The 14319-nt window shown below is 42.1% G+C and overlaps 2 protein-coding genes across 5 annotated transcripts in view; both read right to left on the minus strand.

The window, feature by feature from the left end:
* Positions 1–14319, minus strand: part of Jarid2 (jumonji and AT-rich interaction domain containing 2) — a 246103-nt gene that overhangs the window by 86115 nt on the left and 145669 nt on the right. For 3 of the 4 annotated variants that reach the window (XM_004628343.2, XM_023712152.1, XM_023712151.1), the window contains one exon: positions 7369–7510. The exons of the other annotated variant lie outside the window; for it this stretch is intronic. In XM_004628343.2, coding sequence (XP_004628400.1) covers positions 7369–7510 — 142 coding nt within the window. The remainder of the gene's footprint in view (positions 1–7368; positions 7511–14319) is intronic. 4 annotated transcript variants of the gene reach the window in all.
* LOC105741784 (phosphatidylinositol N-acetylglucosaminyltransferase subunit Y-like) lies at positions 4091–4545 on the minus strand. Its single transcript, XM_012514036.1, has 2 exons — positions 4512–4545; positions 4091–4323 (listed from the first exon to the last, which is right to left on the minus strand). The coding sequence occupies exons 1-2, from the start codon at positions 4543–4545 to the stop codon at positions 4091–4093; spliced, it is 267 nt and encodes an 88-aa protein (XP_012369490.1).

Here is a 14319-nt window from a genome sequence, read left to right on the forward strand (position 1 = left end):
AAAGAAAGACAGCCCGCCCTAAAATCTAATTTGTAAATATAAAAACAAGCCTAAAATGAAAAACACTCAGTGAAACTGAACAATAGATTTGGGGTATAAACTATGTTATGTGAAATGTTGAAGGAAACAAACACTGAGATGAACTGTAAACAGACCGCTGATGACCTGAGACAACTTCAAGCAGCCCGACACATGGGTAAATCAAGTCTGAAAAAGGGAAAGAGACCACGCGCGCACGCACACACACAAATTAAATAGGTCAATTTTTTCCAAGATTGGTTAAATGTATGACTATTTATAATAAGCTCAATGAATACCAAGCATTTTCCTGTATGAAAACTTGTACCAGAACATTGTATCAAACTGCTTACGTTGATTTTAAAAGGAGTTTACAAAATAGTTAAAAGACTAACTAACTAGTCAGAACAAAGTACTACTGCCAAGAGACCTGCATGCCTGAGATGATCTCAGCACTCAGGAGGCTGAGGCAGGAGGGATCTGCTCTGAGTCTGAGGCCAGCCTGGGCGACATACTGAGTGCAAGACCAGCTTCAACTACAGGGCCAGAGCCTACCTCAAAAACAAAAGCCCAACTAAACCCAATACTGCTAAGGCACAACTTTTAATATTTATATACCCAGCAAAAAAGTGTCCTTCGAAAATGGTATTTGCTATTTTTATAACTGCATGTGTCTGCACAATTACAAATTGCAACTTTCTAAAAATAACAGATACAAAGAGCCATCCATCACAACAGACCTGCATTAAAATTGTGAAAAATCCTTCAAGCAAAATGGAAATTACACCAGAAGGAAATGTACATCTACAGCAAAAAAGGCACAAAGATAGGAAATGGTTAGGTAAATAAAGAGCAAATACTTACTAAACACAACAATATTACTGTACACAGCAATGAATTCTACAATTATTTTCAAAGATACCACATTATAGGCTACTTCTCAACCGTGTCCACTCTTTTTATCTCCCAGTAATACAGCACATATTTCAGTCATGAAAAGCTTTAAAATTTAAAACTAGAACATTTATCTTTAATTTTAAGAAGTACTTTGCGTAAAAAAAAAAGTACTTTGCAAAGTTGTAGTCACAAATCTCACAGTGGAAATTTCTAAACCTAAAGCAATAGAGGGTAAAAAAATGTAATAAATTTCTAAGCTGTGTGTTTTTCTTCTTTTACTTTGTTTTTTTAAAGCAGAAGTAGACAGTACATTTAATACAGAACAATATCACTGCCGCATTTTGTTGCAGAGATGGTGAAAAACTATACAGGACTTCAATTCCTAACTCTTCAGGCTGCTCACATTGACTAACCCCAACCCACAATGACTATGTGTACTGCCCAGCAAGGCTCCTATGCCCTTGGACCATTCTTCCCTCCCAAACTTACAAGCAAAACAACATCCGACACCGATGAAGGAACTCGAACAAAACTGAACACGGACAGGTAGACATTTAACAGGTGGAGAGAATACCTGTTAAGCCTGGGCGAACTAGCACCAATTTCAACACATATTCATGTCCAGTGCTAAATTACACTCAGTGAAGACATCACACAAACCCAGCACCTCATTGCATAAAACTCAACCTACTGAGAAGAGGGGAGAAGGGAGGGAGATGAACGGGGAAAAACAAATCAAGTTATATCATGCAGAGGTACAAAATCCTGACGAATGTGATCATAGGTAAACCTAAAATGTGCCAATAAACTTAAAATTTTAAAAACTCTCAAATCTATTGGAACAGGACTAGCCAGGTTTGTGCTAACTCGCATACGCAGCCCCTCTGTTCTACCTCTCTCAGGCACAGAGTACATTTTACACTAGTTCTTCAGCAGTTCCCAAGTTCGCTTTTTTAAAGGACAGTTAACGTATACAAACAGCACTGCAAGCTCGGTGTGTCGAGGAAGCTCAGCGCTAAGCACCAGGGTCCCTTCACAGACAGATGCCGTCACCAAGGTGTGCAGAGCCAGGAAGGAATCTGCTCACCAACACTTTGCTCTTCAGACTACAAACTGCACCATCCACGTCCTCTTCCCTGCAAGCGAATGCTGCAAGGCTGCAGTAAGCTGAGTGGAGCAAACTCATAACAGTCACCACAGGGTCCTTCCTGTGACTCAGTGACCTCAAAAGAGGAGACACACCCACACATTTCCATCAGCCTACAGACTGCGTGACGGGGCACCACGGAGAGACCCACGCTGCTATGTGCAGAAATCAAAAGCCCTGTAGAGCAAGTTGAGATGTCTCCTCTGACCATTCGTGCATAGCAACTCATGTGTCACATGCACTGCTGATAGCTACTAATGAATCTACCACAGAGAATGCTCCTTATACGCTTGATTCTCTTCAAAACTCACTCAGTACAACCACCACCATCACAAGGTCACTTGTGTCGTACACATCTAACAGATGAGGAAAGTGAGACACACTTGGAAATGTGAGAGTTGTAATAAGAAGCAGAGACCAGCCCAGCCACTCTCTATCAGGCTATGCAATCAGTCCTTAAGACAGAAGCTGAAAACCTACTACTGTTTGCATTTCTTTCTTCCCTCAACCCCACTCGAAAAATATAAAATCAATCCTACTCTGTGTGGCAATTCAAGGACCTGTCCTGGATTCGGCATCCACAGTGTACCCCAGGATCAATGTGTCCCTTCTACATGTTCTTCCGGGTAAGCCTTATCCCACAGTCATCCCTCTAAAGGGTTATTCACCCTAGCTACACAGGACTGACCAAGATCTATTCATTCTATTTTCCACAAACCGGAAATATCTGGGGAGGAAATGACAAATTTTACAACAGCAACAGAATGAAAGGAGACAGTCACCGTTGCATTCAGAGGGGATTAAATAAAAAGCTCACATTTTCGCTAATGTCTTCATCCTAAACAAAAAACACAATAATGTATAATTTTTTAAAACACCCTCAATGACGAGGGAAAAAAAAACCAAAAAACACCATCAGCTTAAAAATCATACACATACATACACATACACACACACACACACACACACCCCTTATTCTCTAAGGTTAGCTGAGGGGCTTAATATTGTAGAAAGCTGTTTCCCTTCTCTTCTCTGTCTGTCTGTCTGTCTTTCTCTCTGTTACTGGGGACTGAACCCAGGGCTTTCACACTGAGCTATATCCCCAGTATATTTTTATTAGAGGGGGTCTTAGTAAGTCCCTAAACTGCTCAGGATGAGCTTAAACATGTGATCCTCTTGCCAGCTTTCTCTTTTAGAAAAAATGATTTTACATGCTGGTCCTCTTCTTGGCTAGGCAAAAAAGATATCTGTACATAGGGTGTAATGGTTCTCTCCTGTAATTTAAAGTATTTGGGATACTAAACCAACAGGATCAAAAGTTTACGGGCAGCCTGGGCAACTGGTGAGACTCTGCCATAATTTAAAGAAACAACAGTAGAGGTGTAGCTCAGTGTTCCCTGGTTTTAGTCGCCAGGAAACAGATCTGTTTGTGCCTCATCACTGCCATAAAGAAAACCTCTCTGGAAAACAATGAAACACTCAAGAAAGAAAAACTCAAAACTAAAGAACTCTCTATGGTTGTCATTGCTCTCTCCTAAAATAAACTCACTCAAAGAAAAACAATGGAACACTGTATGGGGAAATTTAAGGTTAACTGAGTAACAGCTTTCTGCAGCAAAATAAAATTTTATAAACAGAAAAATATTTTTAACCATACAGTTAATACATTTGTTACAAGAACCACCAAAAAAAATTTAATGCTTCAATTTGTGAGTTGGAAAATTAGACCAACTAAGTGAGGTTTCCATGGGTCCTCACTAGATAATTTTTTTTTTTTTGATTAGAGGAGTTAATCTCCATCATGACATTTTATTGTTTCATACAGCAGTCAGAATCTTCAAAAAACAAGGGCAGAACTAGAAGTACAATCAAAGCTTCTGCATCTTAAGCCTTTTAGTCCTAAAACTGAGTTAAGCAAGGCAAAGCAACTTTCCTCTTAACTAAATAGGTCTCCAGTATTCCACCTCACTGAACTTTCAAACACCAAGTGTTTAGGACTTAACACATAGCCACATTGTTGTGTCTGTGTTAATTATGCCTGAAGAGCTTAATACCCATCCAGGTACAGAGGGGGAAGAACACATACACTGGAATGATGATGGGCAAGAGCAGACTGTAAAAGCAAAGGCTGGCTGTACTTGTGCAGCCCTGTGGGAAGTCCTCCTCCAGAGAGGCTGAGTAGAACAGACCTGCTAAGGAGGCTAAGGAGATCAGTGGAATAAGCACAGTCAGAGTAGGCAGAGACAGAAACTTTCTTCCTCCTCACTCACAAAGTGTATATAAGAATTAAGAAAATGTAGCAGAGCGCGCACACCAGGAACTCTAGCAGCGCAGGGTCGAAGGCGAAGGCACGGGGCGGCTGCTCCGCACCCTCGCTTGCCCCCACCACGAACCGCGAGCCAGCCGTGCAGGGTCCGGGGCACCACTGCCCGCGGAGGCGCGCACATACCCAACACGACCCTCCGGCCCAGCCAGCCCAGCATGGTCCGCGCCACAGACTAGATAGACAATTTTTAATAGAAGTCATCAACATAAATTCCCTCTCATTGCTCCAATTGTTCCCACCTTCCTGGTTTCCAAACAAAGTAGACAAAATATATAGTAACTAGTGATCCCAGAAAGAAGTGAACAGCAAGAGTGATACAAGAAACACTCGCCACTGCTATCATTCTTTCAATAATATGTTCAAAGCAAATACATAAATCTTGATGGTGGATTTCTAGGATTCAGTCTTTTCTTCAAGAAATTCTAAATAGTGAAAGTTTTAGAATGCAAACAACTGATCTTAAACGTTCTCTTTCCAGCTACATGTGGTATTGTAATCCCAACGCTCAGGAGACTGAACAAGCAGGAGGGTCATGAGTTTAAGGCCAACCTGGGCTACATGGCAAGATCCTGCCTCAGAAATAAACACACTCTTCCTATGTTTGTATAATGTGCAGGCAACAGAATACTCACAGCGAGGAAGAAGAGCCAAAAACCTACCCAAAGCCTGAATTCAGATTTGGAAAATAAACATGGTCATTGGTACTGAGAGCTTGACTCGACTCTCTCTTGACTGACAGCAAGTACCTGTCAATTTACTAGAAAGATTCAGTACAGAGACGATAGACATGTCTCAGCACCCGTCTCCAGAGTACCCAAGCAAGGCCTGCGAATCCAAGTTCAAAATCATCCACTCTGCTTCTGAAGGCAGGGGTGACACCAAATCCCCTCAACAGCAGAAAAGAGTCAAAACTAATTTTCTTCAAAGCTTGATACTACTAAAAAATTATGATCTTACAAATCATATTATGACCCTGTAAAACTGCAAGAAATGCATGCCCTGCTAACACCACCTGGTGGAAGGCCGCAAAAGCCTCCTCCTGCAATGAAAGCCTCCCTAAAAGAGTTTCAAATACAGTGTGGCCCCCACGGGTTTCACTAGCAACTTAACCATAATAAAAGGATGCTATCATCACTTTTTTTTTTTTTTTAAACTGTATTTGGTATAAGGTCTCACTACAAAGATGGGACTCACAGTGATTAGCCTGTCCAATGCTGGGATTACAGGTGTGTGCCACCATGCCCAGTCTCAGTGGCTGGCTAGGTGTGCCAGGGAGGTTGGGGCCGACCTGGCATGTGATGCCAGAGATGGAATTCCGGTCCCTGTGCTTGCCTAATCAGGCGCTCAGTCTGCTGAGCTATCGTGCAGGACCTTTCATCAACTCTTTAAAAACGCAGTAAGACAGTATTTGACACAGTAATCACTGAAGATTTGCAGTGGCCAAGATTGCTGAAAATAAAGCTGAATACATATTTTTCTTTCCATGCTCCCAGAGATTTCAAACTGAAGTGAAAATTAATGCCAGACAGGTGAAAATGCACCTGCACTGGGGGCACAGGCAGTGTCGCCACACACGCCAGGGTATTATCAGGTGCACAGTCTGACTGAACATCCTTGCAATCCCTTTCATGGTGATTCATTTTTTCAAACTGGAGCATGGGGAAGGGTTCTTGTGATGCATGTGTAATCATTACTCAGATGCTCAAACAAATGTTTTGTAAAAGACTGCCATAGTACACAAAGCCCAGGATGCTCAAATGGGCATCTTACGTGGACTTGCTAACTGTACTCTGATAGAATGACGCACAAGAGATGAGGACAGAGAAAATGGGAAGGGGACTTAAGATACACCCAGTGCACTAGGGGCTATTTTAGGGACATTTCATGATGAAGGAAAGCAAACTAAGGAATTGAGCTATGAGCCTAAAATTTCAAGACCCACTGTAATCCCTGCATTTGGGAGGATAAAAACACAAGGATCACTATGAGTCCGATCTATGTAGTGAGACCCTGTAGACGCTGTACTAAAATATATTTAAAAAAAAAATCAATACCCAAAATTGATGTGAAGTCTCTACAACTGGCTAGTCTTTTCCTCGTATTTTTCAGCTATCCCAAGGTTCTATGGATACATATATAAATGGTTTTCCAAAAGTAATTATAATTCTGCAAATGAATCAACAAAGCACATGAGGCCAAAACACTCCTTACTCTCACACACTCTGTGTCAACAAACACAGTCATGAATACGGCAGTAACCCAGGAAAACATCAAATACGATGAAATAGTAATTCTACATGTGGTAATAAAAAATAAACACAAGAGATATGAAATTGGGCCAATACCAGCACCGGGTTTTTTATTTAAACAGCCAAGGGAAACTATCATTATATAATGTCACTGCCACTGACATTGAAACCACAAACATATGAAACTAAAGGAGTCAACTTCCTTACCAAACTATCTTAGGTTTAATTAGGAAATATAAAAAAAATAATTGCTGGTAAGCTTGGAGAAAAAAAATAGCAACTTGGCTAAACAACAATATATTTAGAAGAGATAGATACCATGAAAATACTACTTTCCTGCTAAGGAAAAATAATTTCAAAAATACCGTATTTCATTCTTCACATTTTTTCCAAACATCTCCCTTCCGAAGATGGCAAAATCACATCTGACATCTCATCACCATTAATGCTGGGTAGTAATCCATGAAACAACTGAAGAATAAAATTAACTGGTAACTCTGTAGCCAACTGCTACGGCAGGGGCACTATTTTGTTGAGTCCATGACGCTTTCTATTTATTCATTTGTGATCATTATTACTGGACAACACTTAGGAATCCTGTAACGCTAACTCCTCCACAAAAGCAAGACATGAGTGTGCCCATGTTTCCTCCCATGAGGCATGAACTGGCCACCTTTGTTTGCCATCCTGGTTAATAATATTGTACCGGTACTTCAGCCTTGGGTACTAACCTTTTCCTCGACGGCCCTTCTTCAAAATCTGAAGAGCTAACATCGTTGCTAGTTGAGGACACCTGGGATGCATCGTCCTTCTCATTCTCTGACTGTTCTGATGCTGGTCCTAATCCCTTAGACTGGTCATTACCAAGGAGCCCTACAGGTGAGAAAAGGGGACAAACACTTAAATACATCGCATCAGGAAGCAGCGCTTTACCAACATTACTTCTACGTGTTGCTGACAAGACTGTGGGTACAGGGGAAATTTCCAAGTACACAAATCCTTGGAATGGGCAGAGAACAATTAAAATGTTCATGCTATTTTAGGCCTTTTTAGGAGAGCAAGATGCCCAACAAGGAAGCAATTTCAACAGAGGGGTATCCAAGCAGAAATTTGGGATTAAGTGATACATATAATTTAGGATTCTACTTTAACATATGTAAACATCTCTTATACCTAAAGGGTGGAAAGGAGTGTCAATTATTATTAAGTCAAACTAGTCATTTCTGAATGTTAAACGTTTATTCCAGAGACTGAAATCTTTGGAATTTCCTTCCGGAAGTAGAACATGCCACACAATAAACATTATCCTGTAGCTTAAGCCTAGACATGAAATCCTAATACATGCTACTGTCTCTTCAGAACCATCTATTACTATAGACTGTAACCAAATTTGCCATAAGTCTTCCCAAAAGCAAAGGACTCTATGACTGCAGGCTTTCCACCTTTGGTAGGCTAGCTCTTCTCCTGGGATTAAAAAAAAAACAACAAAAAAAAAGAAGACCCAGGGTGGAAGCTGCTGGCCCTCAGGGGGCTCCAGAAGTAGTGATATGGAACTATTTTAACAAGCAAGTAGTAAGATAGCAGCTAGCAAGCAGCAGCTCAACATAAGCCTCACTGCCTTCTGTTCACACTCATTTGAACCTACATGTGCAATGTAGCTTCTATCAATGAGAAGATGCTACTACATCAACACCCCAGAGCAACACTGCAGTGACAAACACTGCAGGTACTTGGGACTGGGTGACAGGTGTGCCTACAGTTTCATGGAATCAGTATTTGACCTCACAGTCAAAAGAACAGAATGACCCCTTGACTTTTATTTTCTCTTTCAACATTTCTACCAATTTCATTCCATACGTTGTGTCTCAATGACTCAAGGGTGATTCTTGGTAGTCTAAAGACTTAAAGTATTTGTCAGCAAAATAAATAAATAAATAAATAAATACACACCTTGGGCCTTCCCAGTTCATGCATAGTGCCCCAGTTATTTTTTTTTTAATTTTATTTATGTGTGTGTGTGTGTGTGTGTGTGGCCAGCTCAGCCCACCAGGGGGCGGGGCTGGCTGGCATGTGGTGCTGGGGGATTGAACCGCGGTCCCAGTGCTTTGCTAAGCTTGTTCTAAGTAGGTGCTTTAGACCACTGAGCCATCTCACCAGCCCTGCCCCAGTGGAATATGCACTTCCCTGGCAAGTGCAAGGGCCTGAGTTCAATCCCCGGTTCCACAAAAAAATAAATAAAAATAAAAAATAAAATAAAATAAAATAAAAATTATTTCAGAGAATGAGTAATAACCCAAGGTCAGAAATCTAAACAAGGTATCTCCTGGCTATTCACCTACATGAATGGGTCTTTAACTGTTATGACCGTTATGCTATGGAACTGACAATGAATTTCTCAAAGAAAGAAACTGTGGGAAATTTGCACTAGGAAACAGAGGAGGAGGAGGAGGAGGAGGAGGAAGAAGAGAGCAGAAAGAGGAGGAGAACGGACATGGGACAAGGAACAAAGAAGGAGGAGGAGGGGGAGGAAGATGAGGGAGAGGAGGAGGAGGAATAGGAAGACAAGGGGGAGGAGGAGGAGGAGGAGTCCAACAGTGCACAGACCTAGGAATTCAAGGATAGAAGTGTGGCCAACATTTATAAGATAAGAGCTATACTATGCATCACAGGAACCACTAGTGAGTAGTTATCAAAAACTTGAAAACAGCTAGTCCAGATAAGGAGATGAATTTTAAATGTTAAAAGTGAATTGTAGTACTCACTACTTCATACTCTTAACTGTACAAATATTTCAGGTGTGCTAGGTGAAATGCATTAAAATTAACTCCACCTGTCTAATTCCTCTGACTACAGCTCAAGAAGTATTGTGACTAAACTAGTATTTCTATTTACTCGCAGTCCTTTAGAGAACACTACTAAAGAGAGGGAAAGAGGAATCCCCAATCAGGAGCATAATACAAACACTACTTTCAGCATCAGTTAGAAATAGAGCCAGGATCATAATTTACAACCCAAAAAAAGTAAGATGCATCTTAAATCTACATGCATCTTAGATTTACTTTTGCTAACACTATGTTGTCATGAGACATGGGCACAATCCAACCAAATGGAAATTCTCTTGAGAAGAAAACATACACACAGTTATATGTTCAGATTATTTAGGGGTAGGTGCAAGAAGAAATGCCAATTTATTTGGCAAGGACCAAGCAATGCGGGGGGAGGACTACTGAATATAAATCAATACCAGATAGCAAAGTCAAGTATCAGTGATAACAAGAGCAAAAAAGATTTCCAATGTGCTTATGAAACACAAAACCTCTGGGTTCAATCCCTGGGGGGCAGGCAGCAGTGACGGAAGGCAAAAGACAAAGTTCTTGCAAAGGTATGCTCAGACTGTGCAGAAAAATACCGTCAGGTAAAGATGGTAAGAATGTTCCTCTGCCCTTTCGTGTAGAGTAAAACCTTCTACAGGGAGAAAGGTAAGCTAGAGAACTGATGGCTTTAATCTTGTCCTTACAAAGAAGCAGCAGAGAGCATGACAGTTGTCCAACTTGAGCCTGCCTGAGAATCATCAGGAGGGTTTTTTCCCAAAGCGAGTCTCATCCTAGCCAGTATTCATTCCCAGGCGACAGCAAAGCTGCTTCGGGAGCACCTGGAGAAGCAGGTCTACAGGAACTGTTAGGTACTGGGAAGCTGCAGGCAAGTGTGAATGGATCCAGACACCTGACCATGACTGCATTGTATCAGCCGGGACTTTCAGGGAGGCGCCCACAGGAAGCTCTGACAGCAGGGCATTCGTCCATCTTCTATAAAGTCCTGGGAAAGTACAGGCTGGCTTACAAAACTCATCAGCAAAGCTGGACAAGGCAGTTGACATGATAAACACAGACTCAAAAAATAACAGGTTGGAGAACATGTTCATATCTAAAAAGTCACAGCATAAAAAAGCTTCTAATGCCCCCTAAATAATCATCTAAGTACAAACTCAAGGAAACTCCACAAACAGAACTTATATGAAAAATACCTGGGAATTTCAGATGGCTTCATAATGACTTTAACTGAGACAAAGACATGAAGCCATCCTGATTCCAAGGCATGACTGAGCCACATTAAAGGGGCCAACAGTAGGTGACTCCATTGTCCTTCTGCCCTCCTCAGATCAGAATCCTCATAGCCCACCATGCTTCACCCCACCCACTCCAAGGAAGAACAGTGAGTGATGAGCTAAACCCAGTTGTTGCCTGAATCAGCCACCCCCAGATTCAGGAACACAGAGCCCATACAGAGTTAACTGCCTGTTATGCAGATTAAAGGACCACAGCTTTCCTGGCCTTTTTGTAGGGGCAGGCCTGATGTTGTCCTGCAAATGATAAACTTTGTATATCTCAGAGCTCCCATTCTGTAGATAGTAGTGGGGGGAGGGGGAGAATTTATATATAATTTCAATAATCTACACTGTTGGATAAACCAGGACTGTTTCGTTTTCCTCAAATCCACTCTCCTTCCTCGTATCTCCATTATTCTTTCTCACATTGATTTTTTTTTTTAATTTCCATTTTGAATATTTTAAGCTAAATCATACAGACTGCCAAAGCTAGGAGAGCCAGGTCAGCAAGAAGGAATAAGATGCCACAGGGCAGAATGGCCATTATTACCGCATCGGAGGAACTAAAGTACCCTGCATTTTCTATGCCCATAACACAGCTCTGCCACCAGTTTTTTAAATTATTATTTTTAGCCAACAAGAAATAATGAACCAGCATCCCTCTCTTCACATACTCAAACGATTTTTATTTTACAAACCCTTCCCCCCCAACCAACACAAACCTTTGTTGCTGAGAGGAGGTTAAACAGAGGAAATTGAATGGCCCAAAGATTCCATCTCCTCCATTAGCATTTGTTCTCCTCTATTAATATTCAGTAGGTTGAACTTAAATTAAACCATGTCTATTGTCTTTCACAAAAGCAATAAATATGAGCTGAAAATTCCAAATCACTGCAGTAAAGACAGCTTGGGGACTGTGCCTGCACCCTTGGCTAGACACCATCAGCTGACAAGAGCAATATGCCACAACTAGGACACCCCTCAACCACCATGGTACAGTACGCAAGAAATCAGATGCATCACCCAAGAAACCCGACACACCAGAGCCCTGCCACCAGAGGTTCTGCAAATGTAGGCGCTGCTCATGCCATCATCTCCCTAACTGGCAGCAAATGAAGAGACTTTTCAGGGCTGCACAAGGAAATGCAAAAGAACAGGCTTTTTTCTTAATCTGCAACAGCAAGAGAAAGGGGCTGTGCGATTTTCTGTTGCAGACTAGAGGTACTATATGTATGTATGATTACCTCCCTGCTGTCTCTTTTTGAAGGAGGCTAGGAAAATAAACACAACATAGGCCAAGGATTCCTTCAGCTAGGGAACTTCGGAGCAACTGATGAGAACTCAGGATTTCAAAACACAACGTGTTAGGCAGTTCTAACACTTGGCAGGGGGTGAGAGGACTACAGCATGGAGTCCTTACAATGAGCACTAATATCCTCCATGTGCAGTCATCACTAGTCCCCTCTATCAGCTACATATATGATGGAAATCAAGCTAAAGGAAAACCCAATGTTTCCCATTCCACAAAAGCAACGCCAATAGAAAAAAGGGTTAAAATGAGAAGAAAAAGAGGGAGGGCTTTGAATTATTCCAGGGCTTCTCAAACATCTGGAGCACACCGAACTTATTAGCATATAAGGGAGAGTCAATGTATTTAGCTTTGTTGTGGAAGCCATGTACAAAAGGTGATTCAGTGTTACAGAGCCAATGCCGTCTGCCACCCAGTCACTGTGAGACGAGGTATCACATTACATATTAAACAGACAAGTATCCAAAGGGGTCTTTCATTTTCTGCAGCAGTTTCTCAGTGTGTGTGTTTGTGTGTGCATGCACATGCGGTAGTGAGTTAGAAGGAAAATTACAAAAGCAGCCCTCTTGGTTCAGACCCTCTCTGAGGTAATCAGAATGCGTGCTTTGCCGCCATTACTAGTGAAAAATAAAAGCCTGTGTTCAGACTTTGAAAGAAAAATTGGATTGTCTGCTTTTCAAACACTGCAGGCATTCTGATCCTGGGCCAGCTTTCTGAGGCCAACAGCAACGTGGAAATCAACCCCAATCCTACAACACTCGGGTCACAGTGATGACTCCAACAGAGCTCAGGGTCCAGGATGAGAGGTAACAGGGCAGAGGATCTGCAGAGTCCTGTGCAGTCCCAGCCAGTGACATGGGCAACAGATCAACCGACGGATGCGGCCAGCAACAAATGAGGGTCACGAGGCAGAGTGGCTGGCGGTGGAGTGCTTACGGTGGAGTGCTTACAGTCAAGGAGGCACAAATGAAAATGGTTTCGGACCTCAAAATGAGGAAAAGAATGACCCTATTTTTTTCATGAGAATAGCCCTCAGCAGTCTGGGGCTCCCCTTTGTTTCCTCTCTGGTTATGGAGACACCCACTCCAGTCAAGGGAACGTAATCAACATCCCCTCTGCCCATGACACCCACTCCCCCAAAAGGAAACAAGCTGCAGGGGAAAACACAGTTTTTGTTCATTTATATCCTCAACTCCCAAAATATATTACAAAATGTATATATACACCGACATAAATGCTGATTTCTGGCAGCCCGACAAGAACCCTCTGACTACCACCAATCTCTATCCCAAAGACCTTCTTTGGTAGTCTAATAGGTATCCATCCTATGCATACCCAGCTTTTTACAGAGGTGTCAAATAAAACCCTGACACAGTGATCAATGCTGAAAAGTTGGGCCAATGGGTGGTAGTCCGGAAAAAAGGGCTGACTCTATTTTCAGAATCAAGCAAGAAAGAGGTCTGTAATGCTGGCGCCCACAATGGATTTCTCTGCCTTAAGAGAAACAAGCCCGACGAACTCACCAAGGGGAAAGGCAAGCAGACCACTGTCATTTCTCCAAGAAGCCCTGTTCTGGCCTTGTCTAGGCCCCTTCTCCCTCGGTGTAGGATCAACACCCAAAGACAAACCCTCTCACTCCTACTTCCTATCCAATACTCACAAGAGAAAAGACTCCTCTTCACTCAGGGACAGATTCCAACAAAAAAATAATAAAGAGCAAAGCTTTCACATGAGTTTCATGCAGTCAAAAAAATATATATTGTGATCTTCAAAAAAGATTTCTGAACTGCCCCAGGTGTCGCTATACTTGATGATCACAACCATTAGAGTGGCCCGCCCTTCTTATTCTGGCTTAACTCACTTCTTCAGGTCAAGGTTTGTACTCCCTCCTCTCCCCTCTCTCACTGATTTCCATGTTCAACATGGCATGCATATTGTCAAAGCAAATACAGTAGGAAGGATACAGACTAAACTTTAAACTCCTACTATATTCCACAATGGCAGGTTCTACATCTGCATCACCTCACCAAAATTCTACCAGTCTAGGCCACAACTCTACAGATCCATCCAAGTCCTCAATACCTTTCCACTTTCACACTAACAAACCAGTCAAACACATCCCTTCCAGGATGGTGGCCAAGTAGCAACCAAAAATGTAGATCCTGGGCTGGAGAGATGGCTCAGTGGTCTAAAGCACCTACTTAGAACAAGCTAAGCTAAGCAAAGCACAGGGACCATGGTTCAATCCCCCAGCACCACATGCCAGCC

This window comes from Octodon degus, unplaced genomic scaffold, assembly GCF_000260255.1.
Source record: "Octodon degus isolate 3935 unplaced genomic scaffold, OctDeg1.0 scaffold00023, whole genome shotgun sequence".
In the NCBI taxonomy this organism is placed as follows: Eukaryota; Metazoa; Chordata; class Mammalia; order Rodentia; family Octodontidae; genus Octodon; species Octodon degus.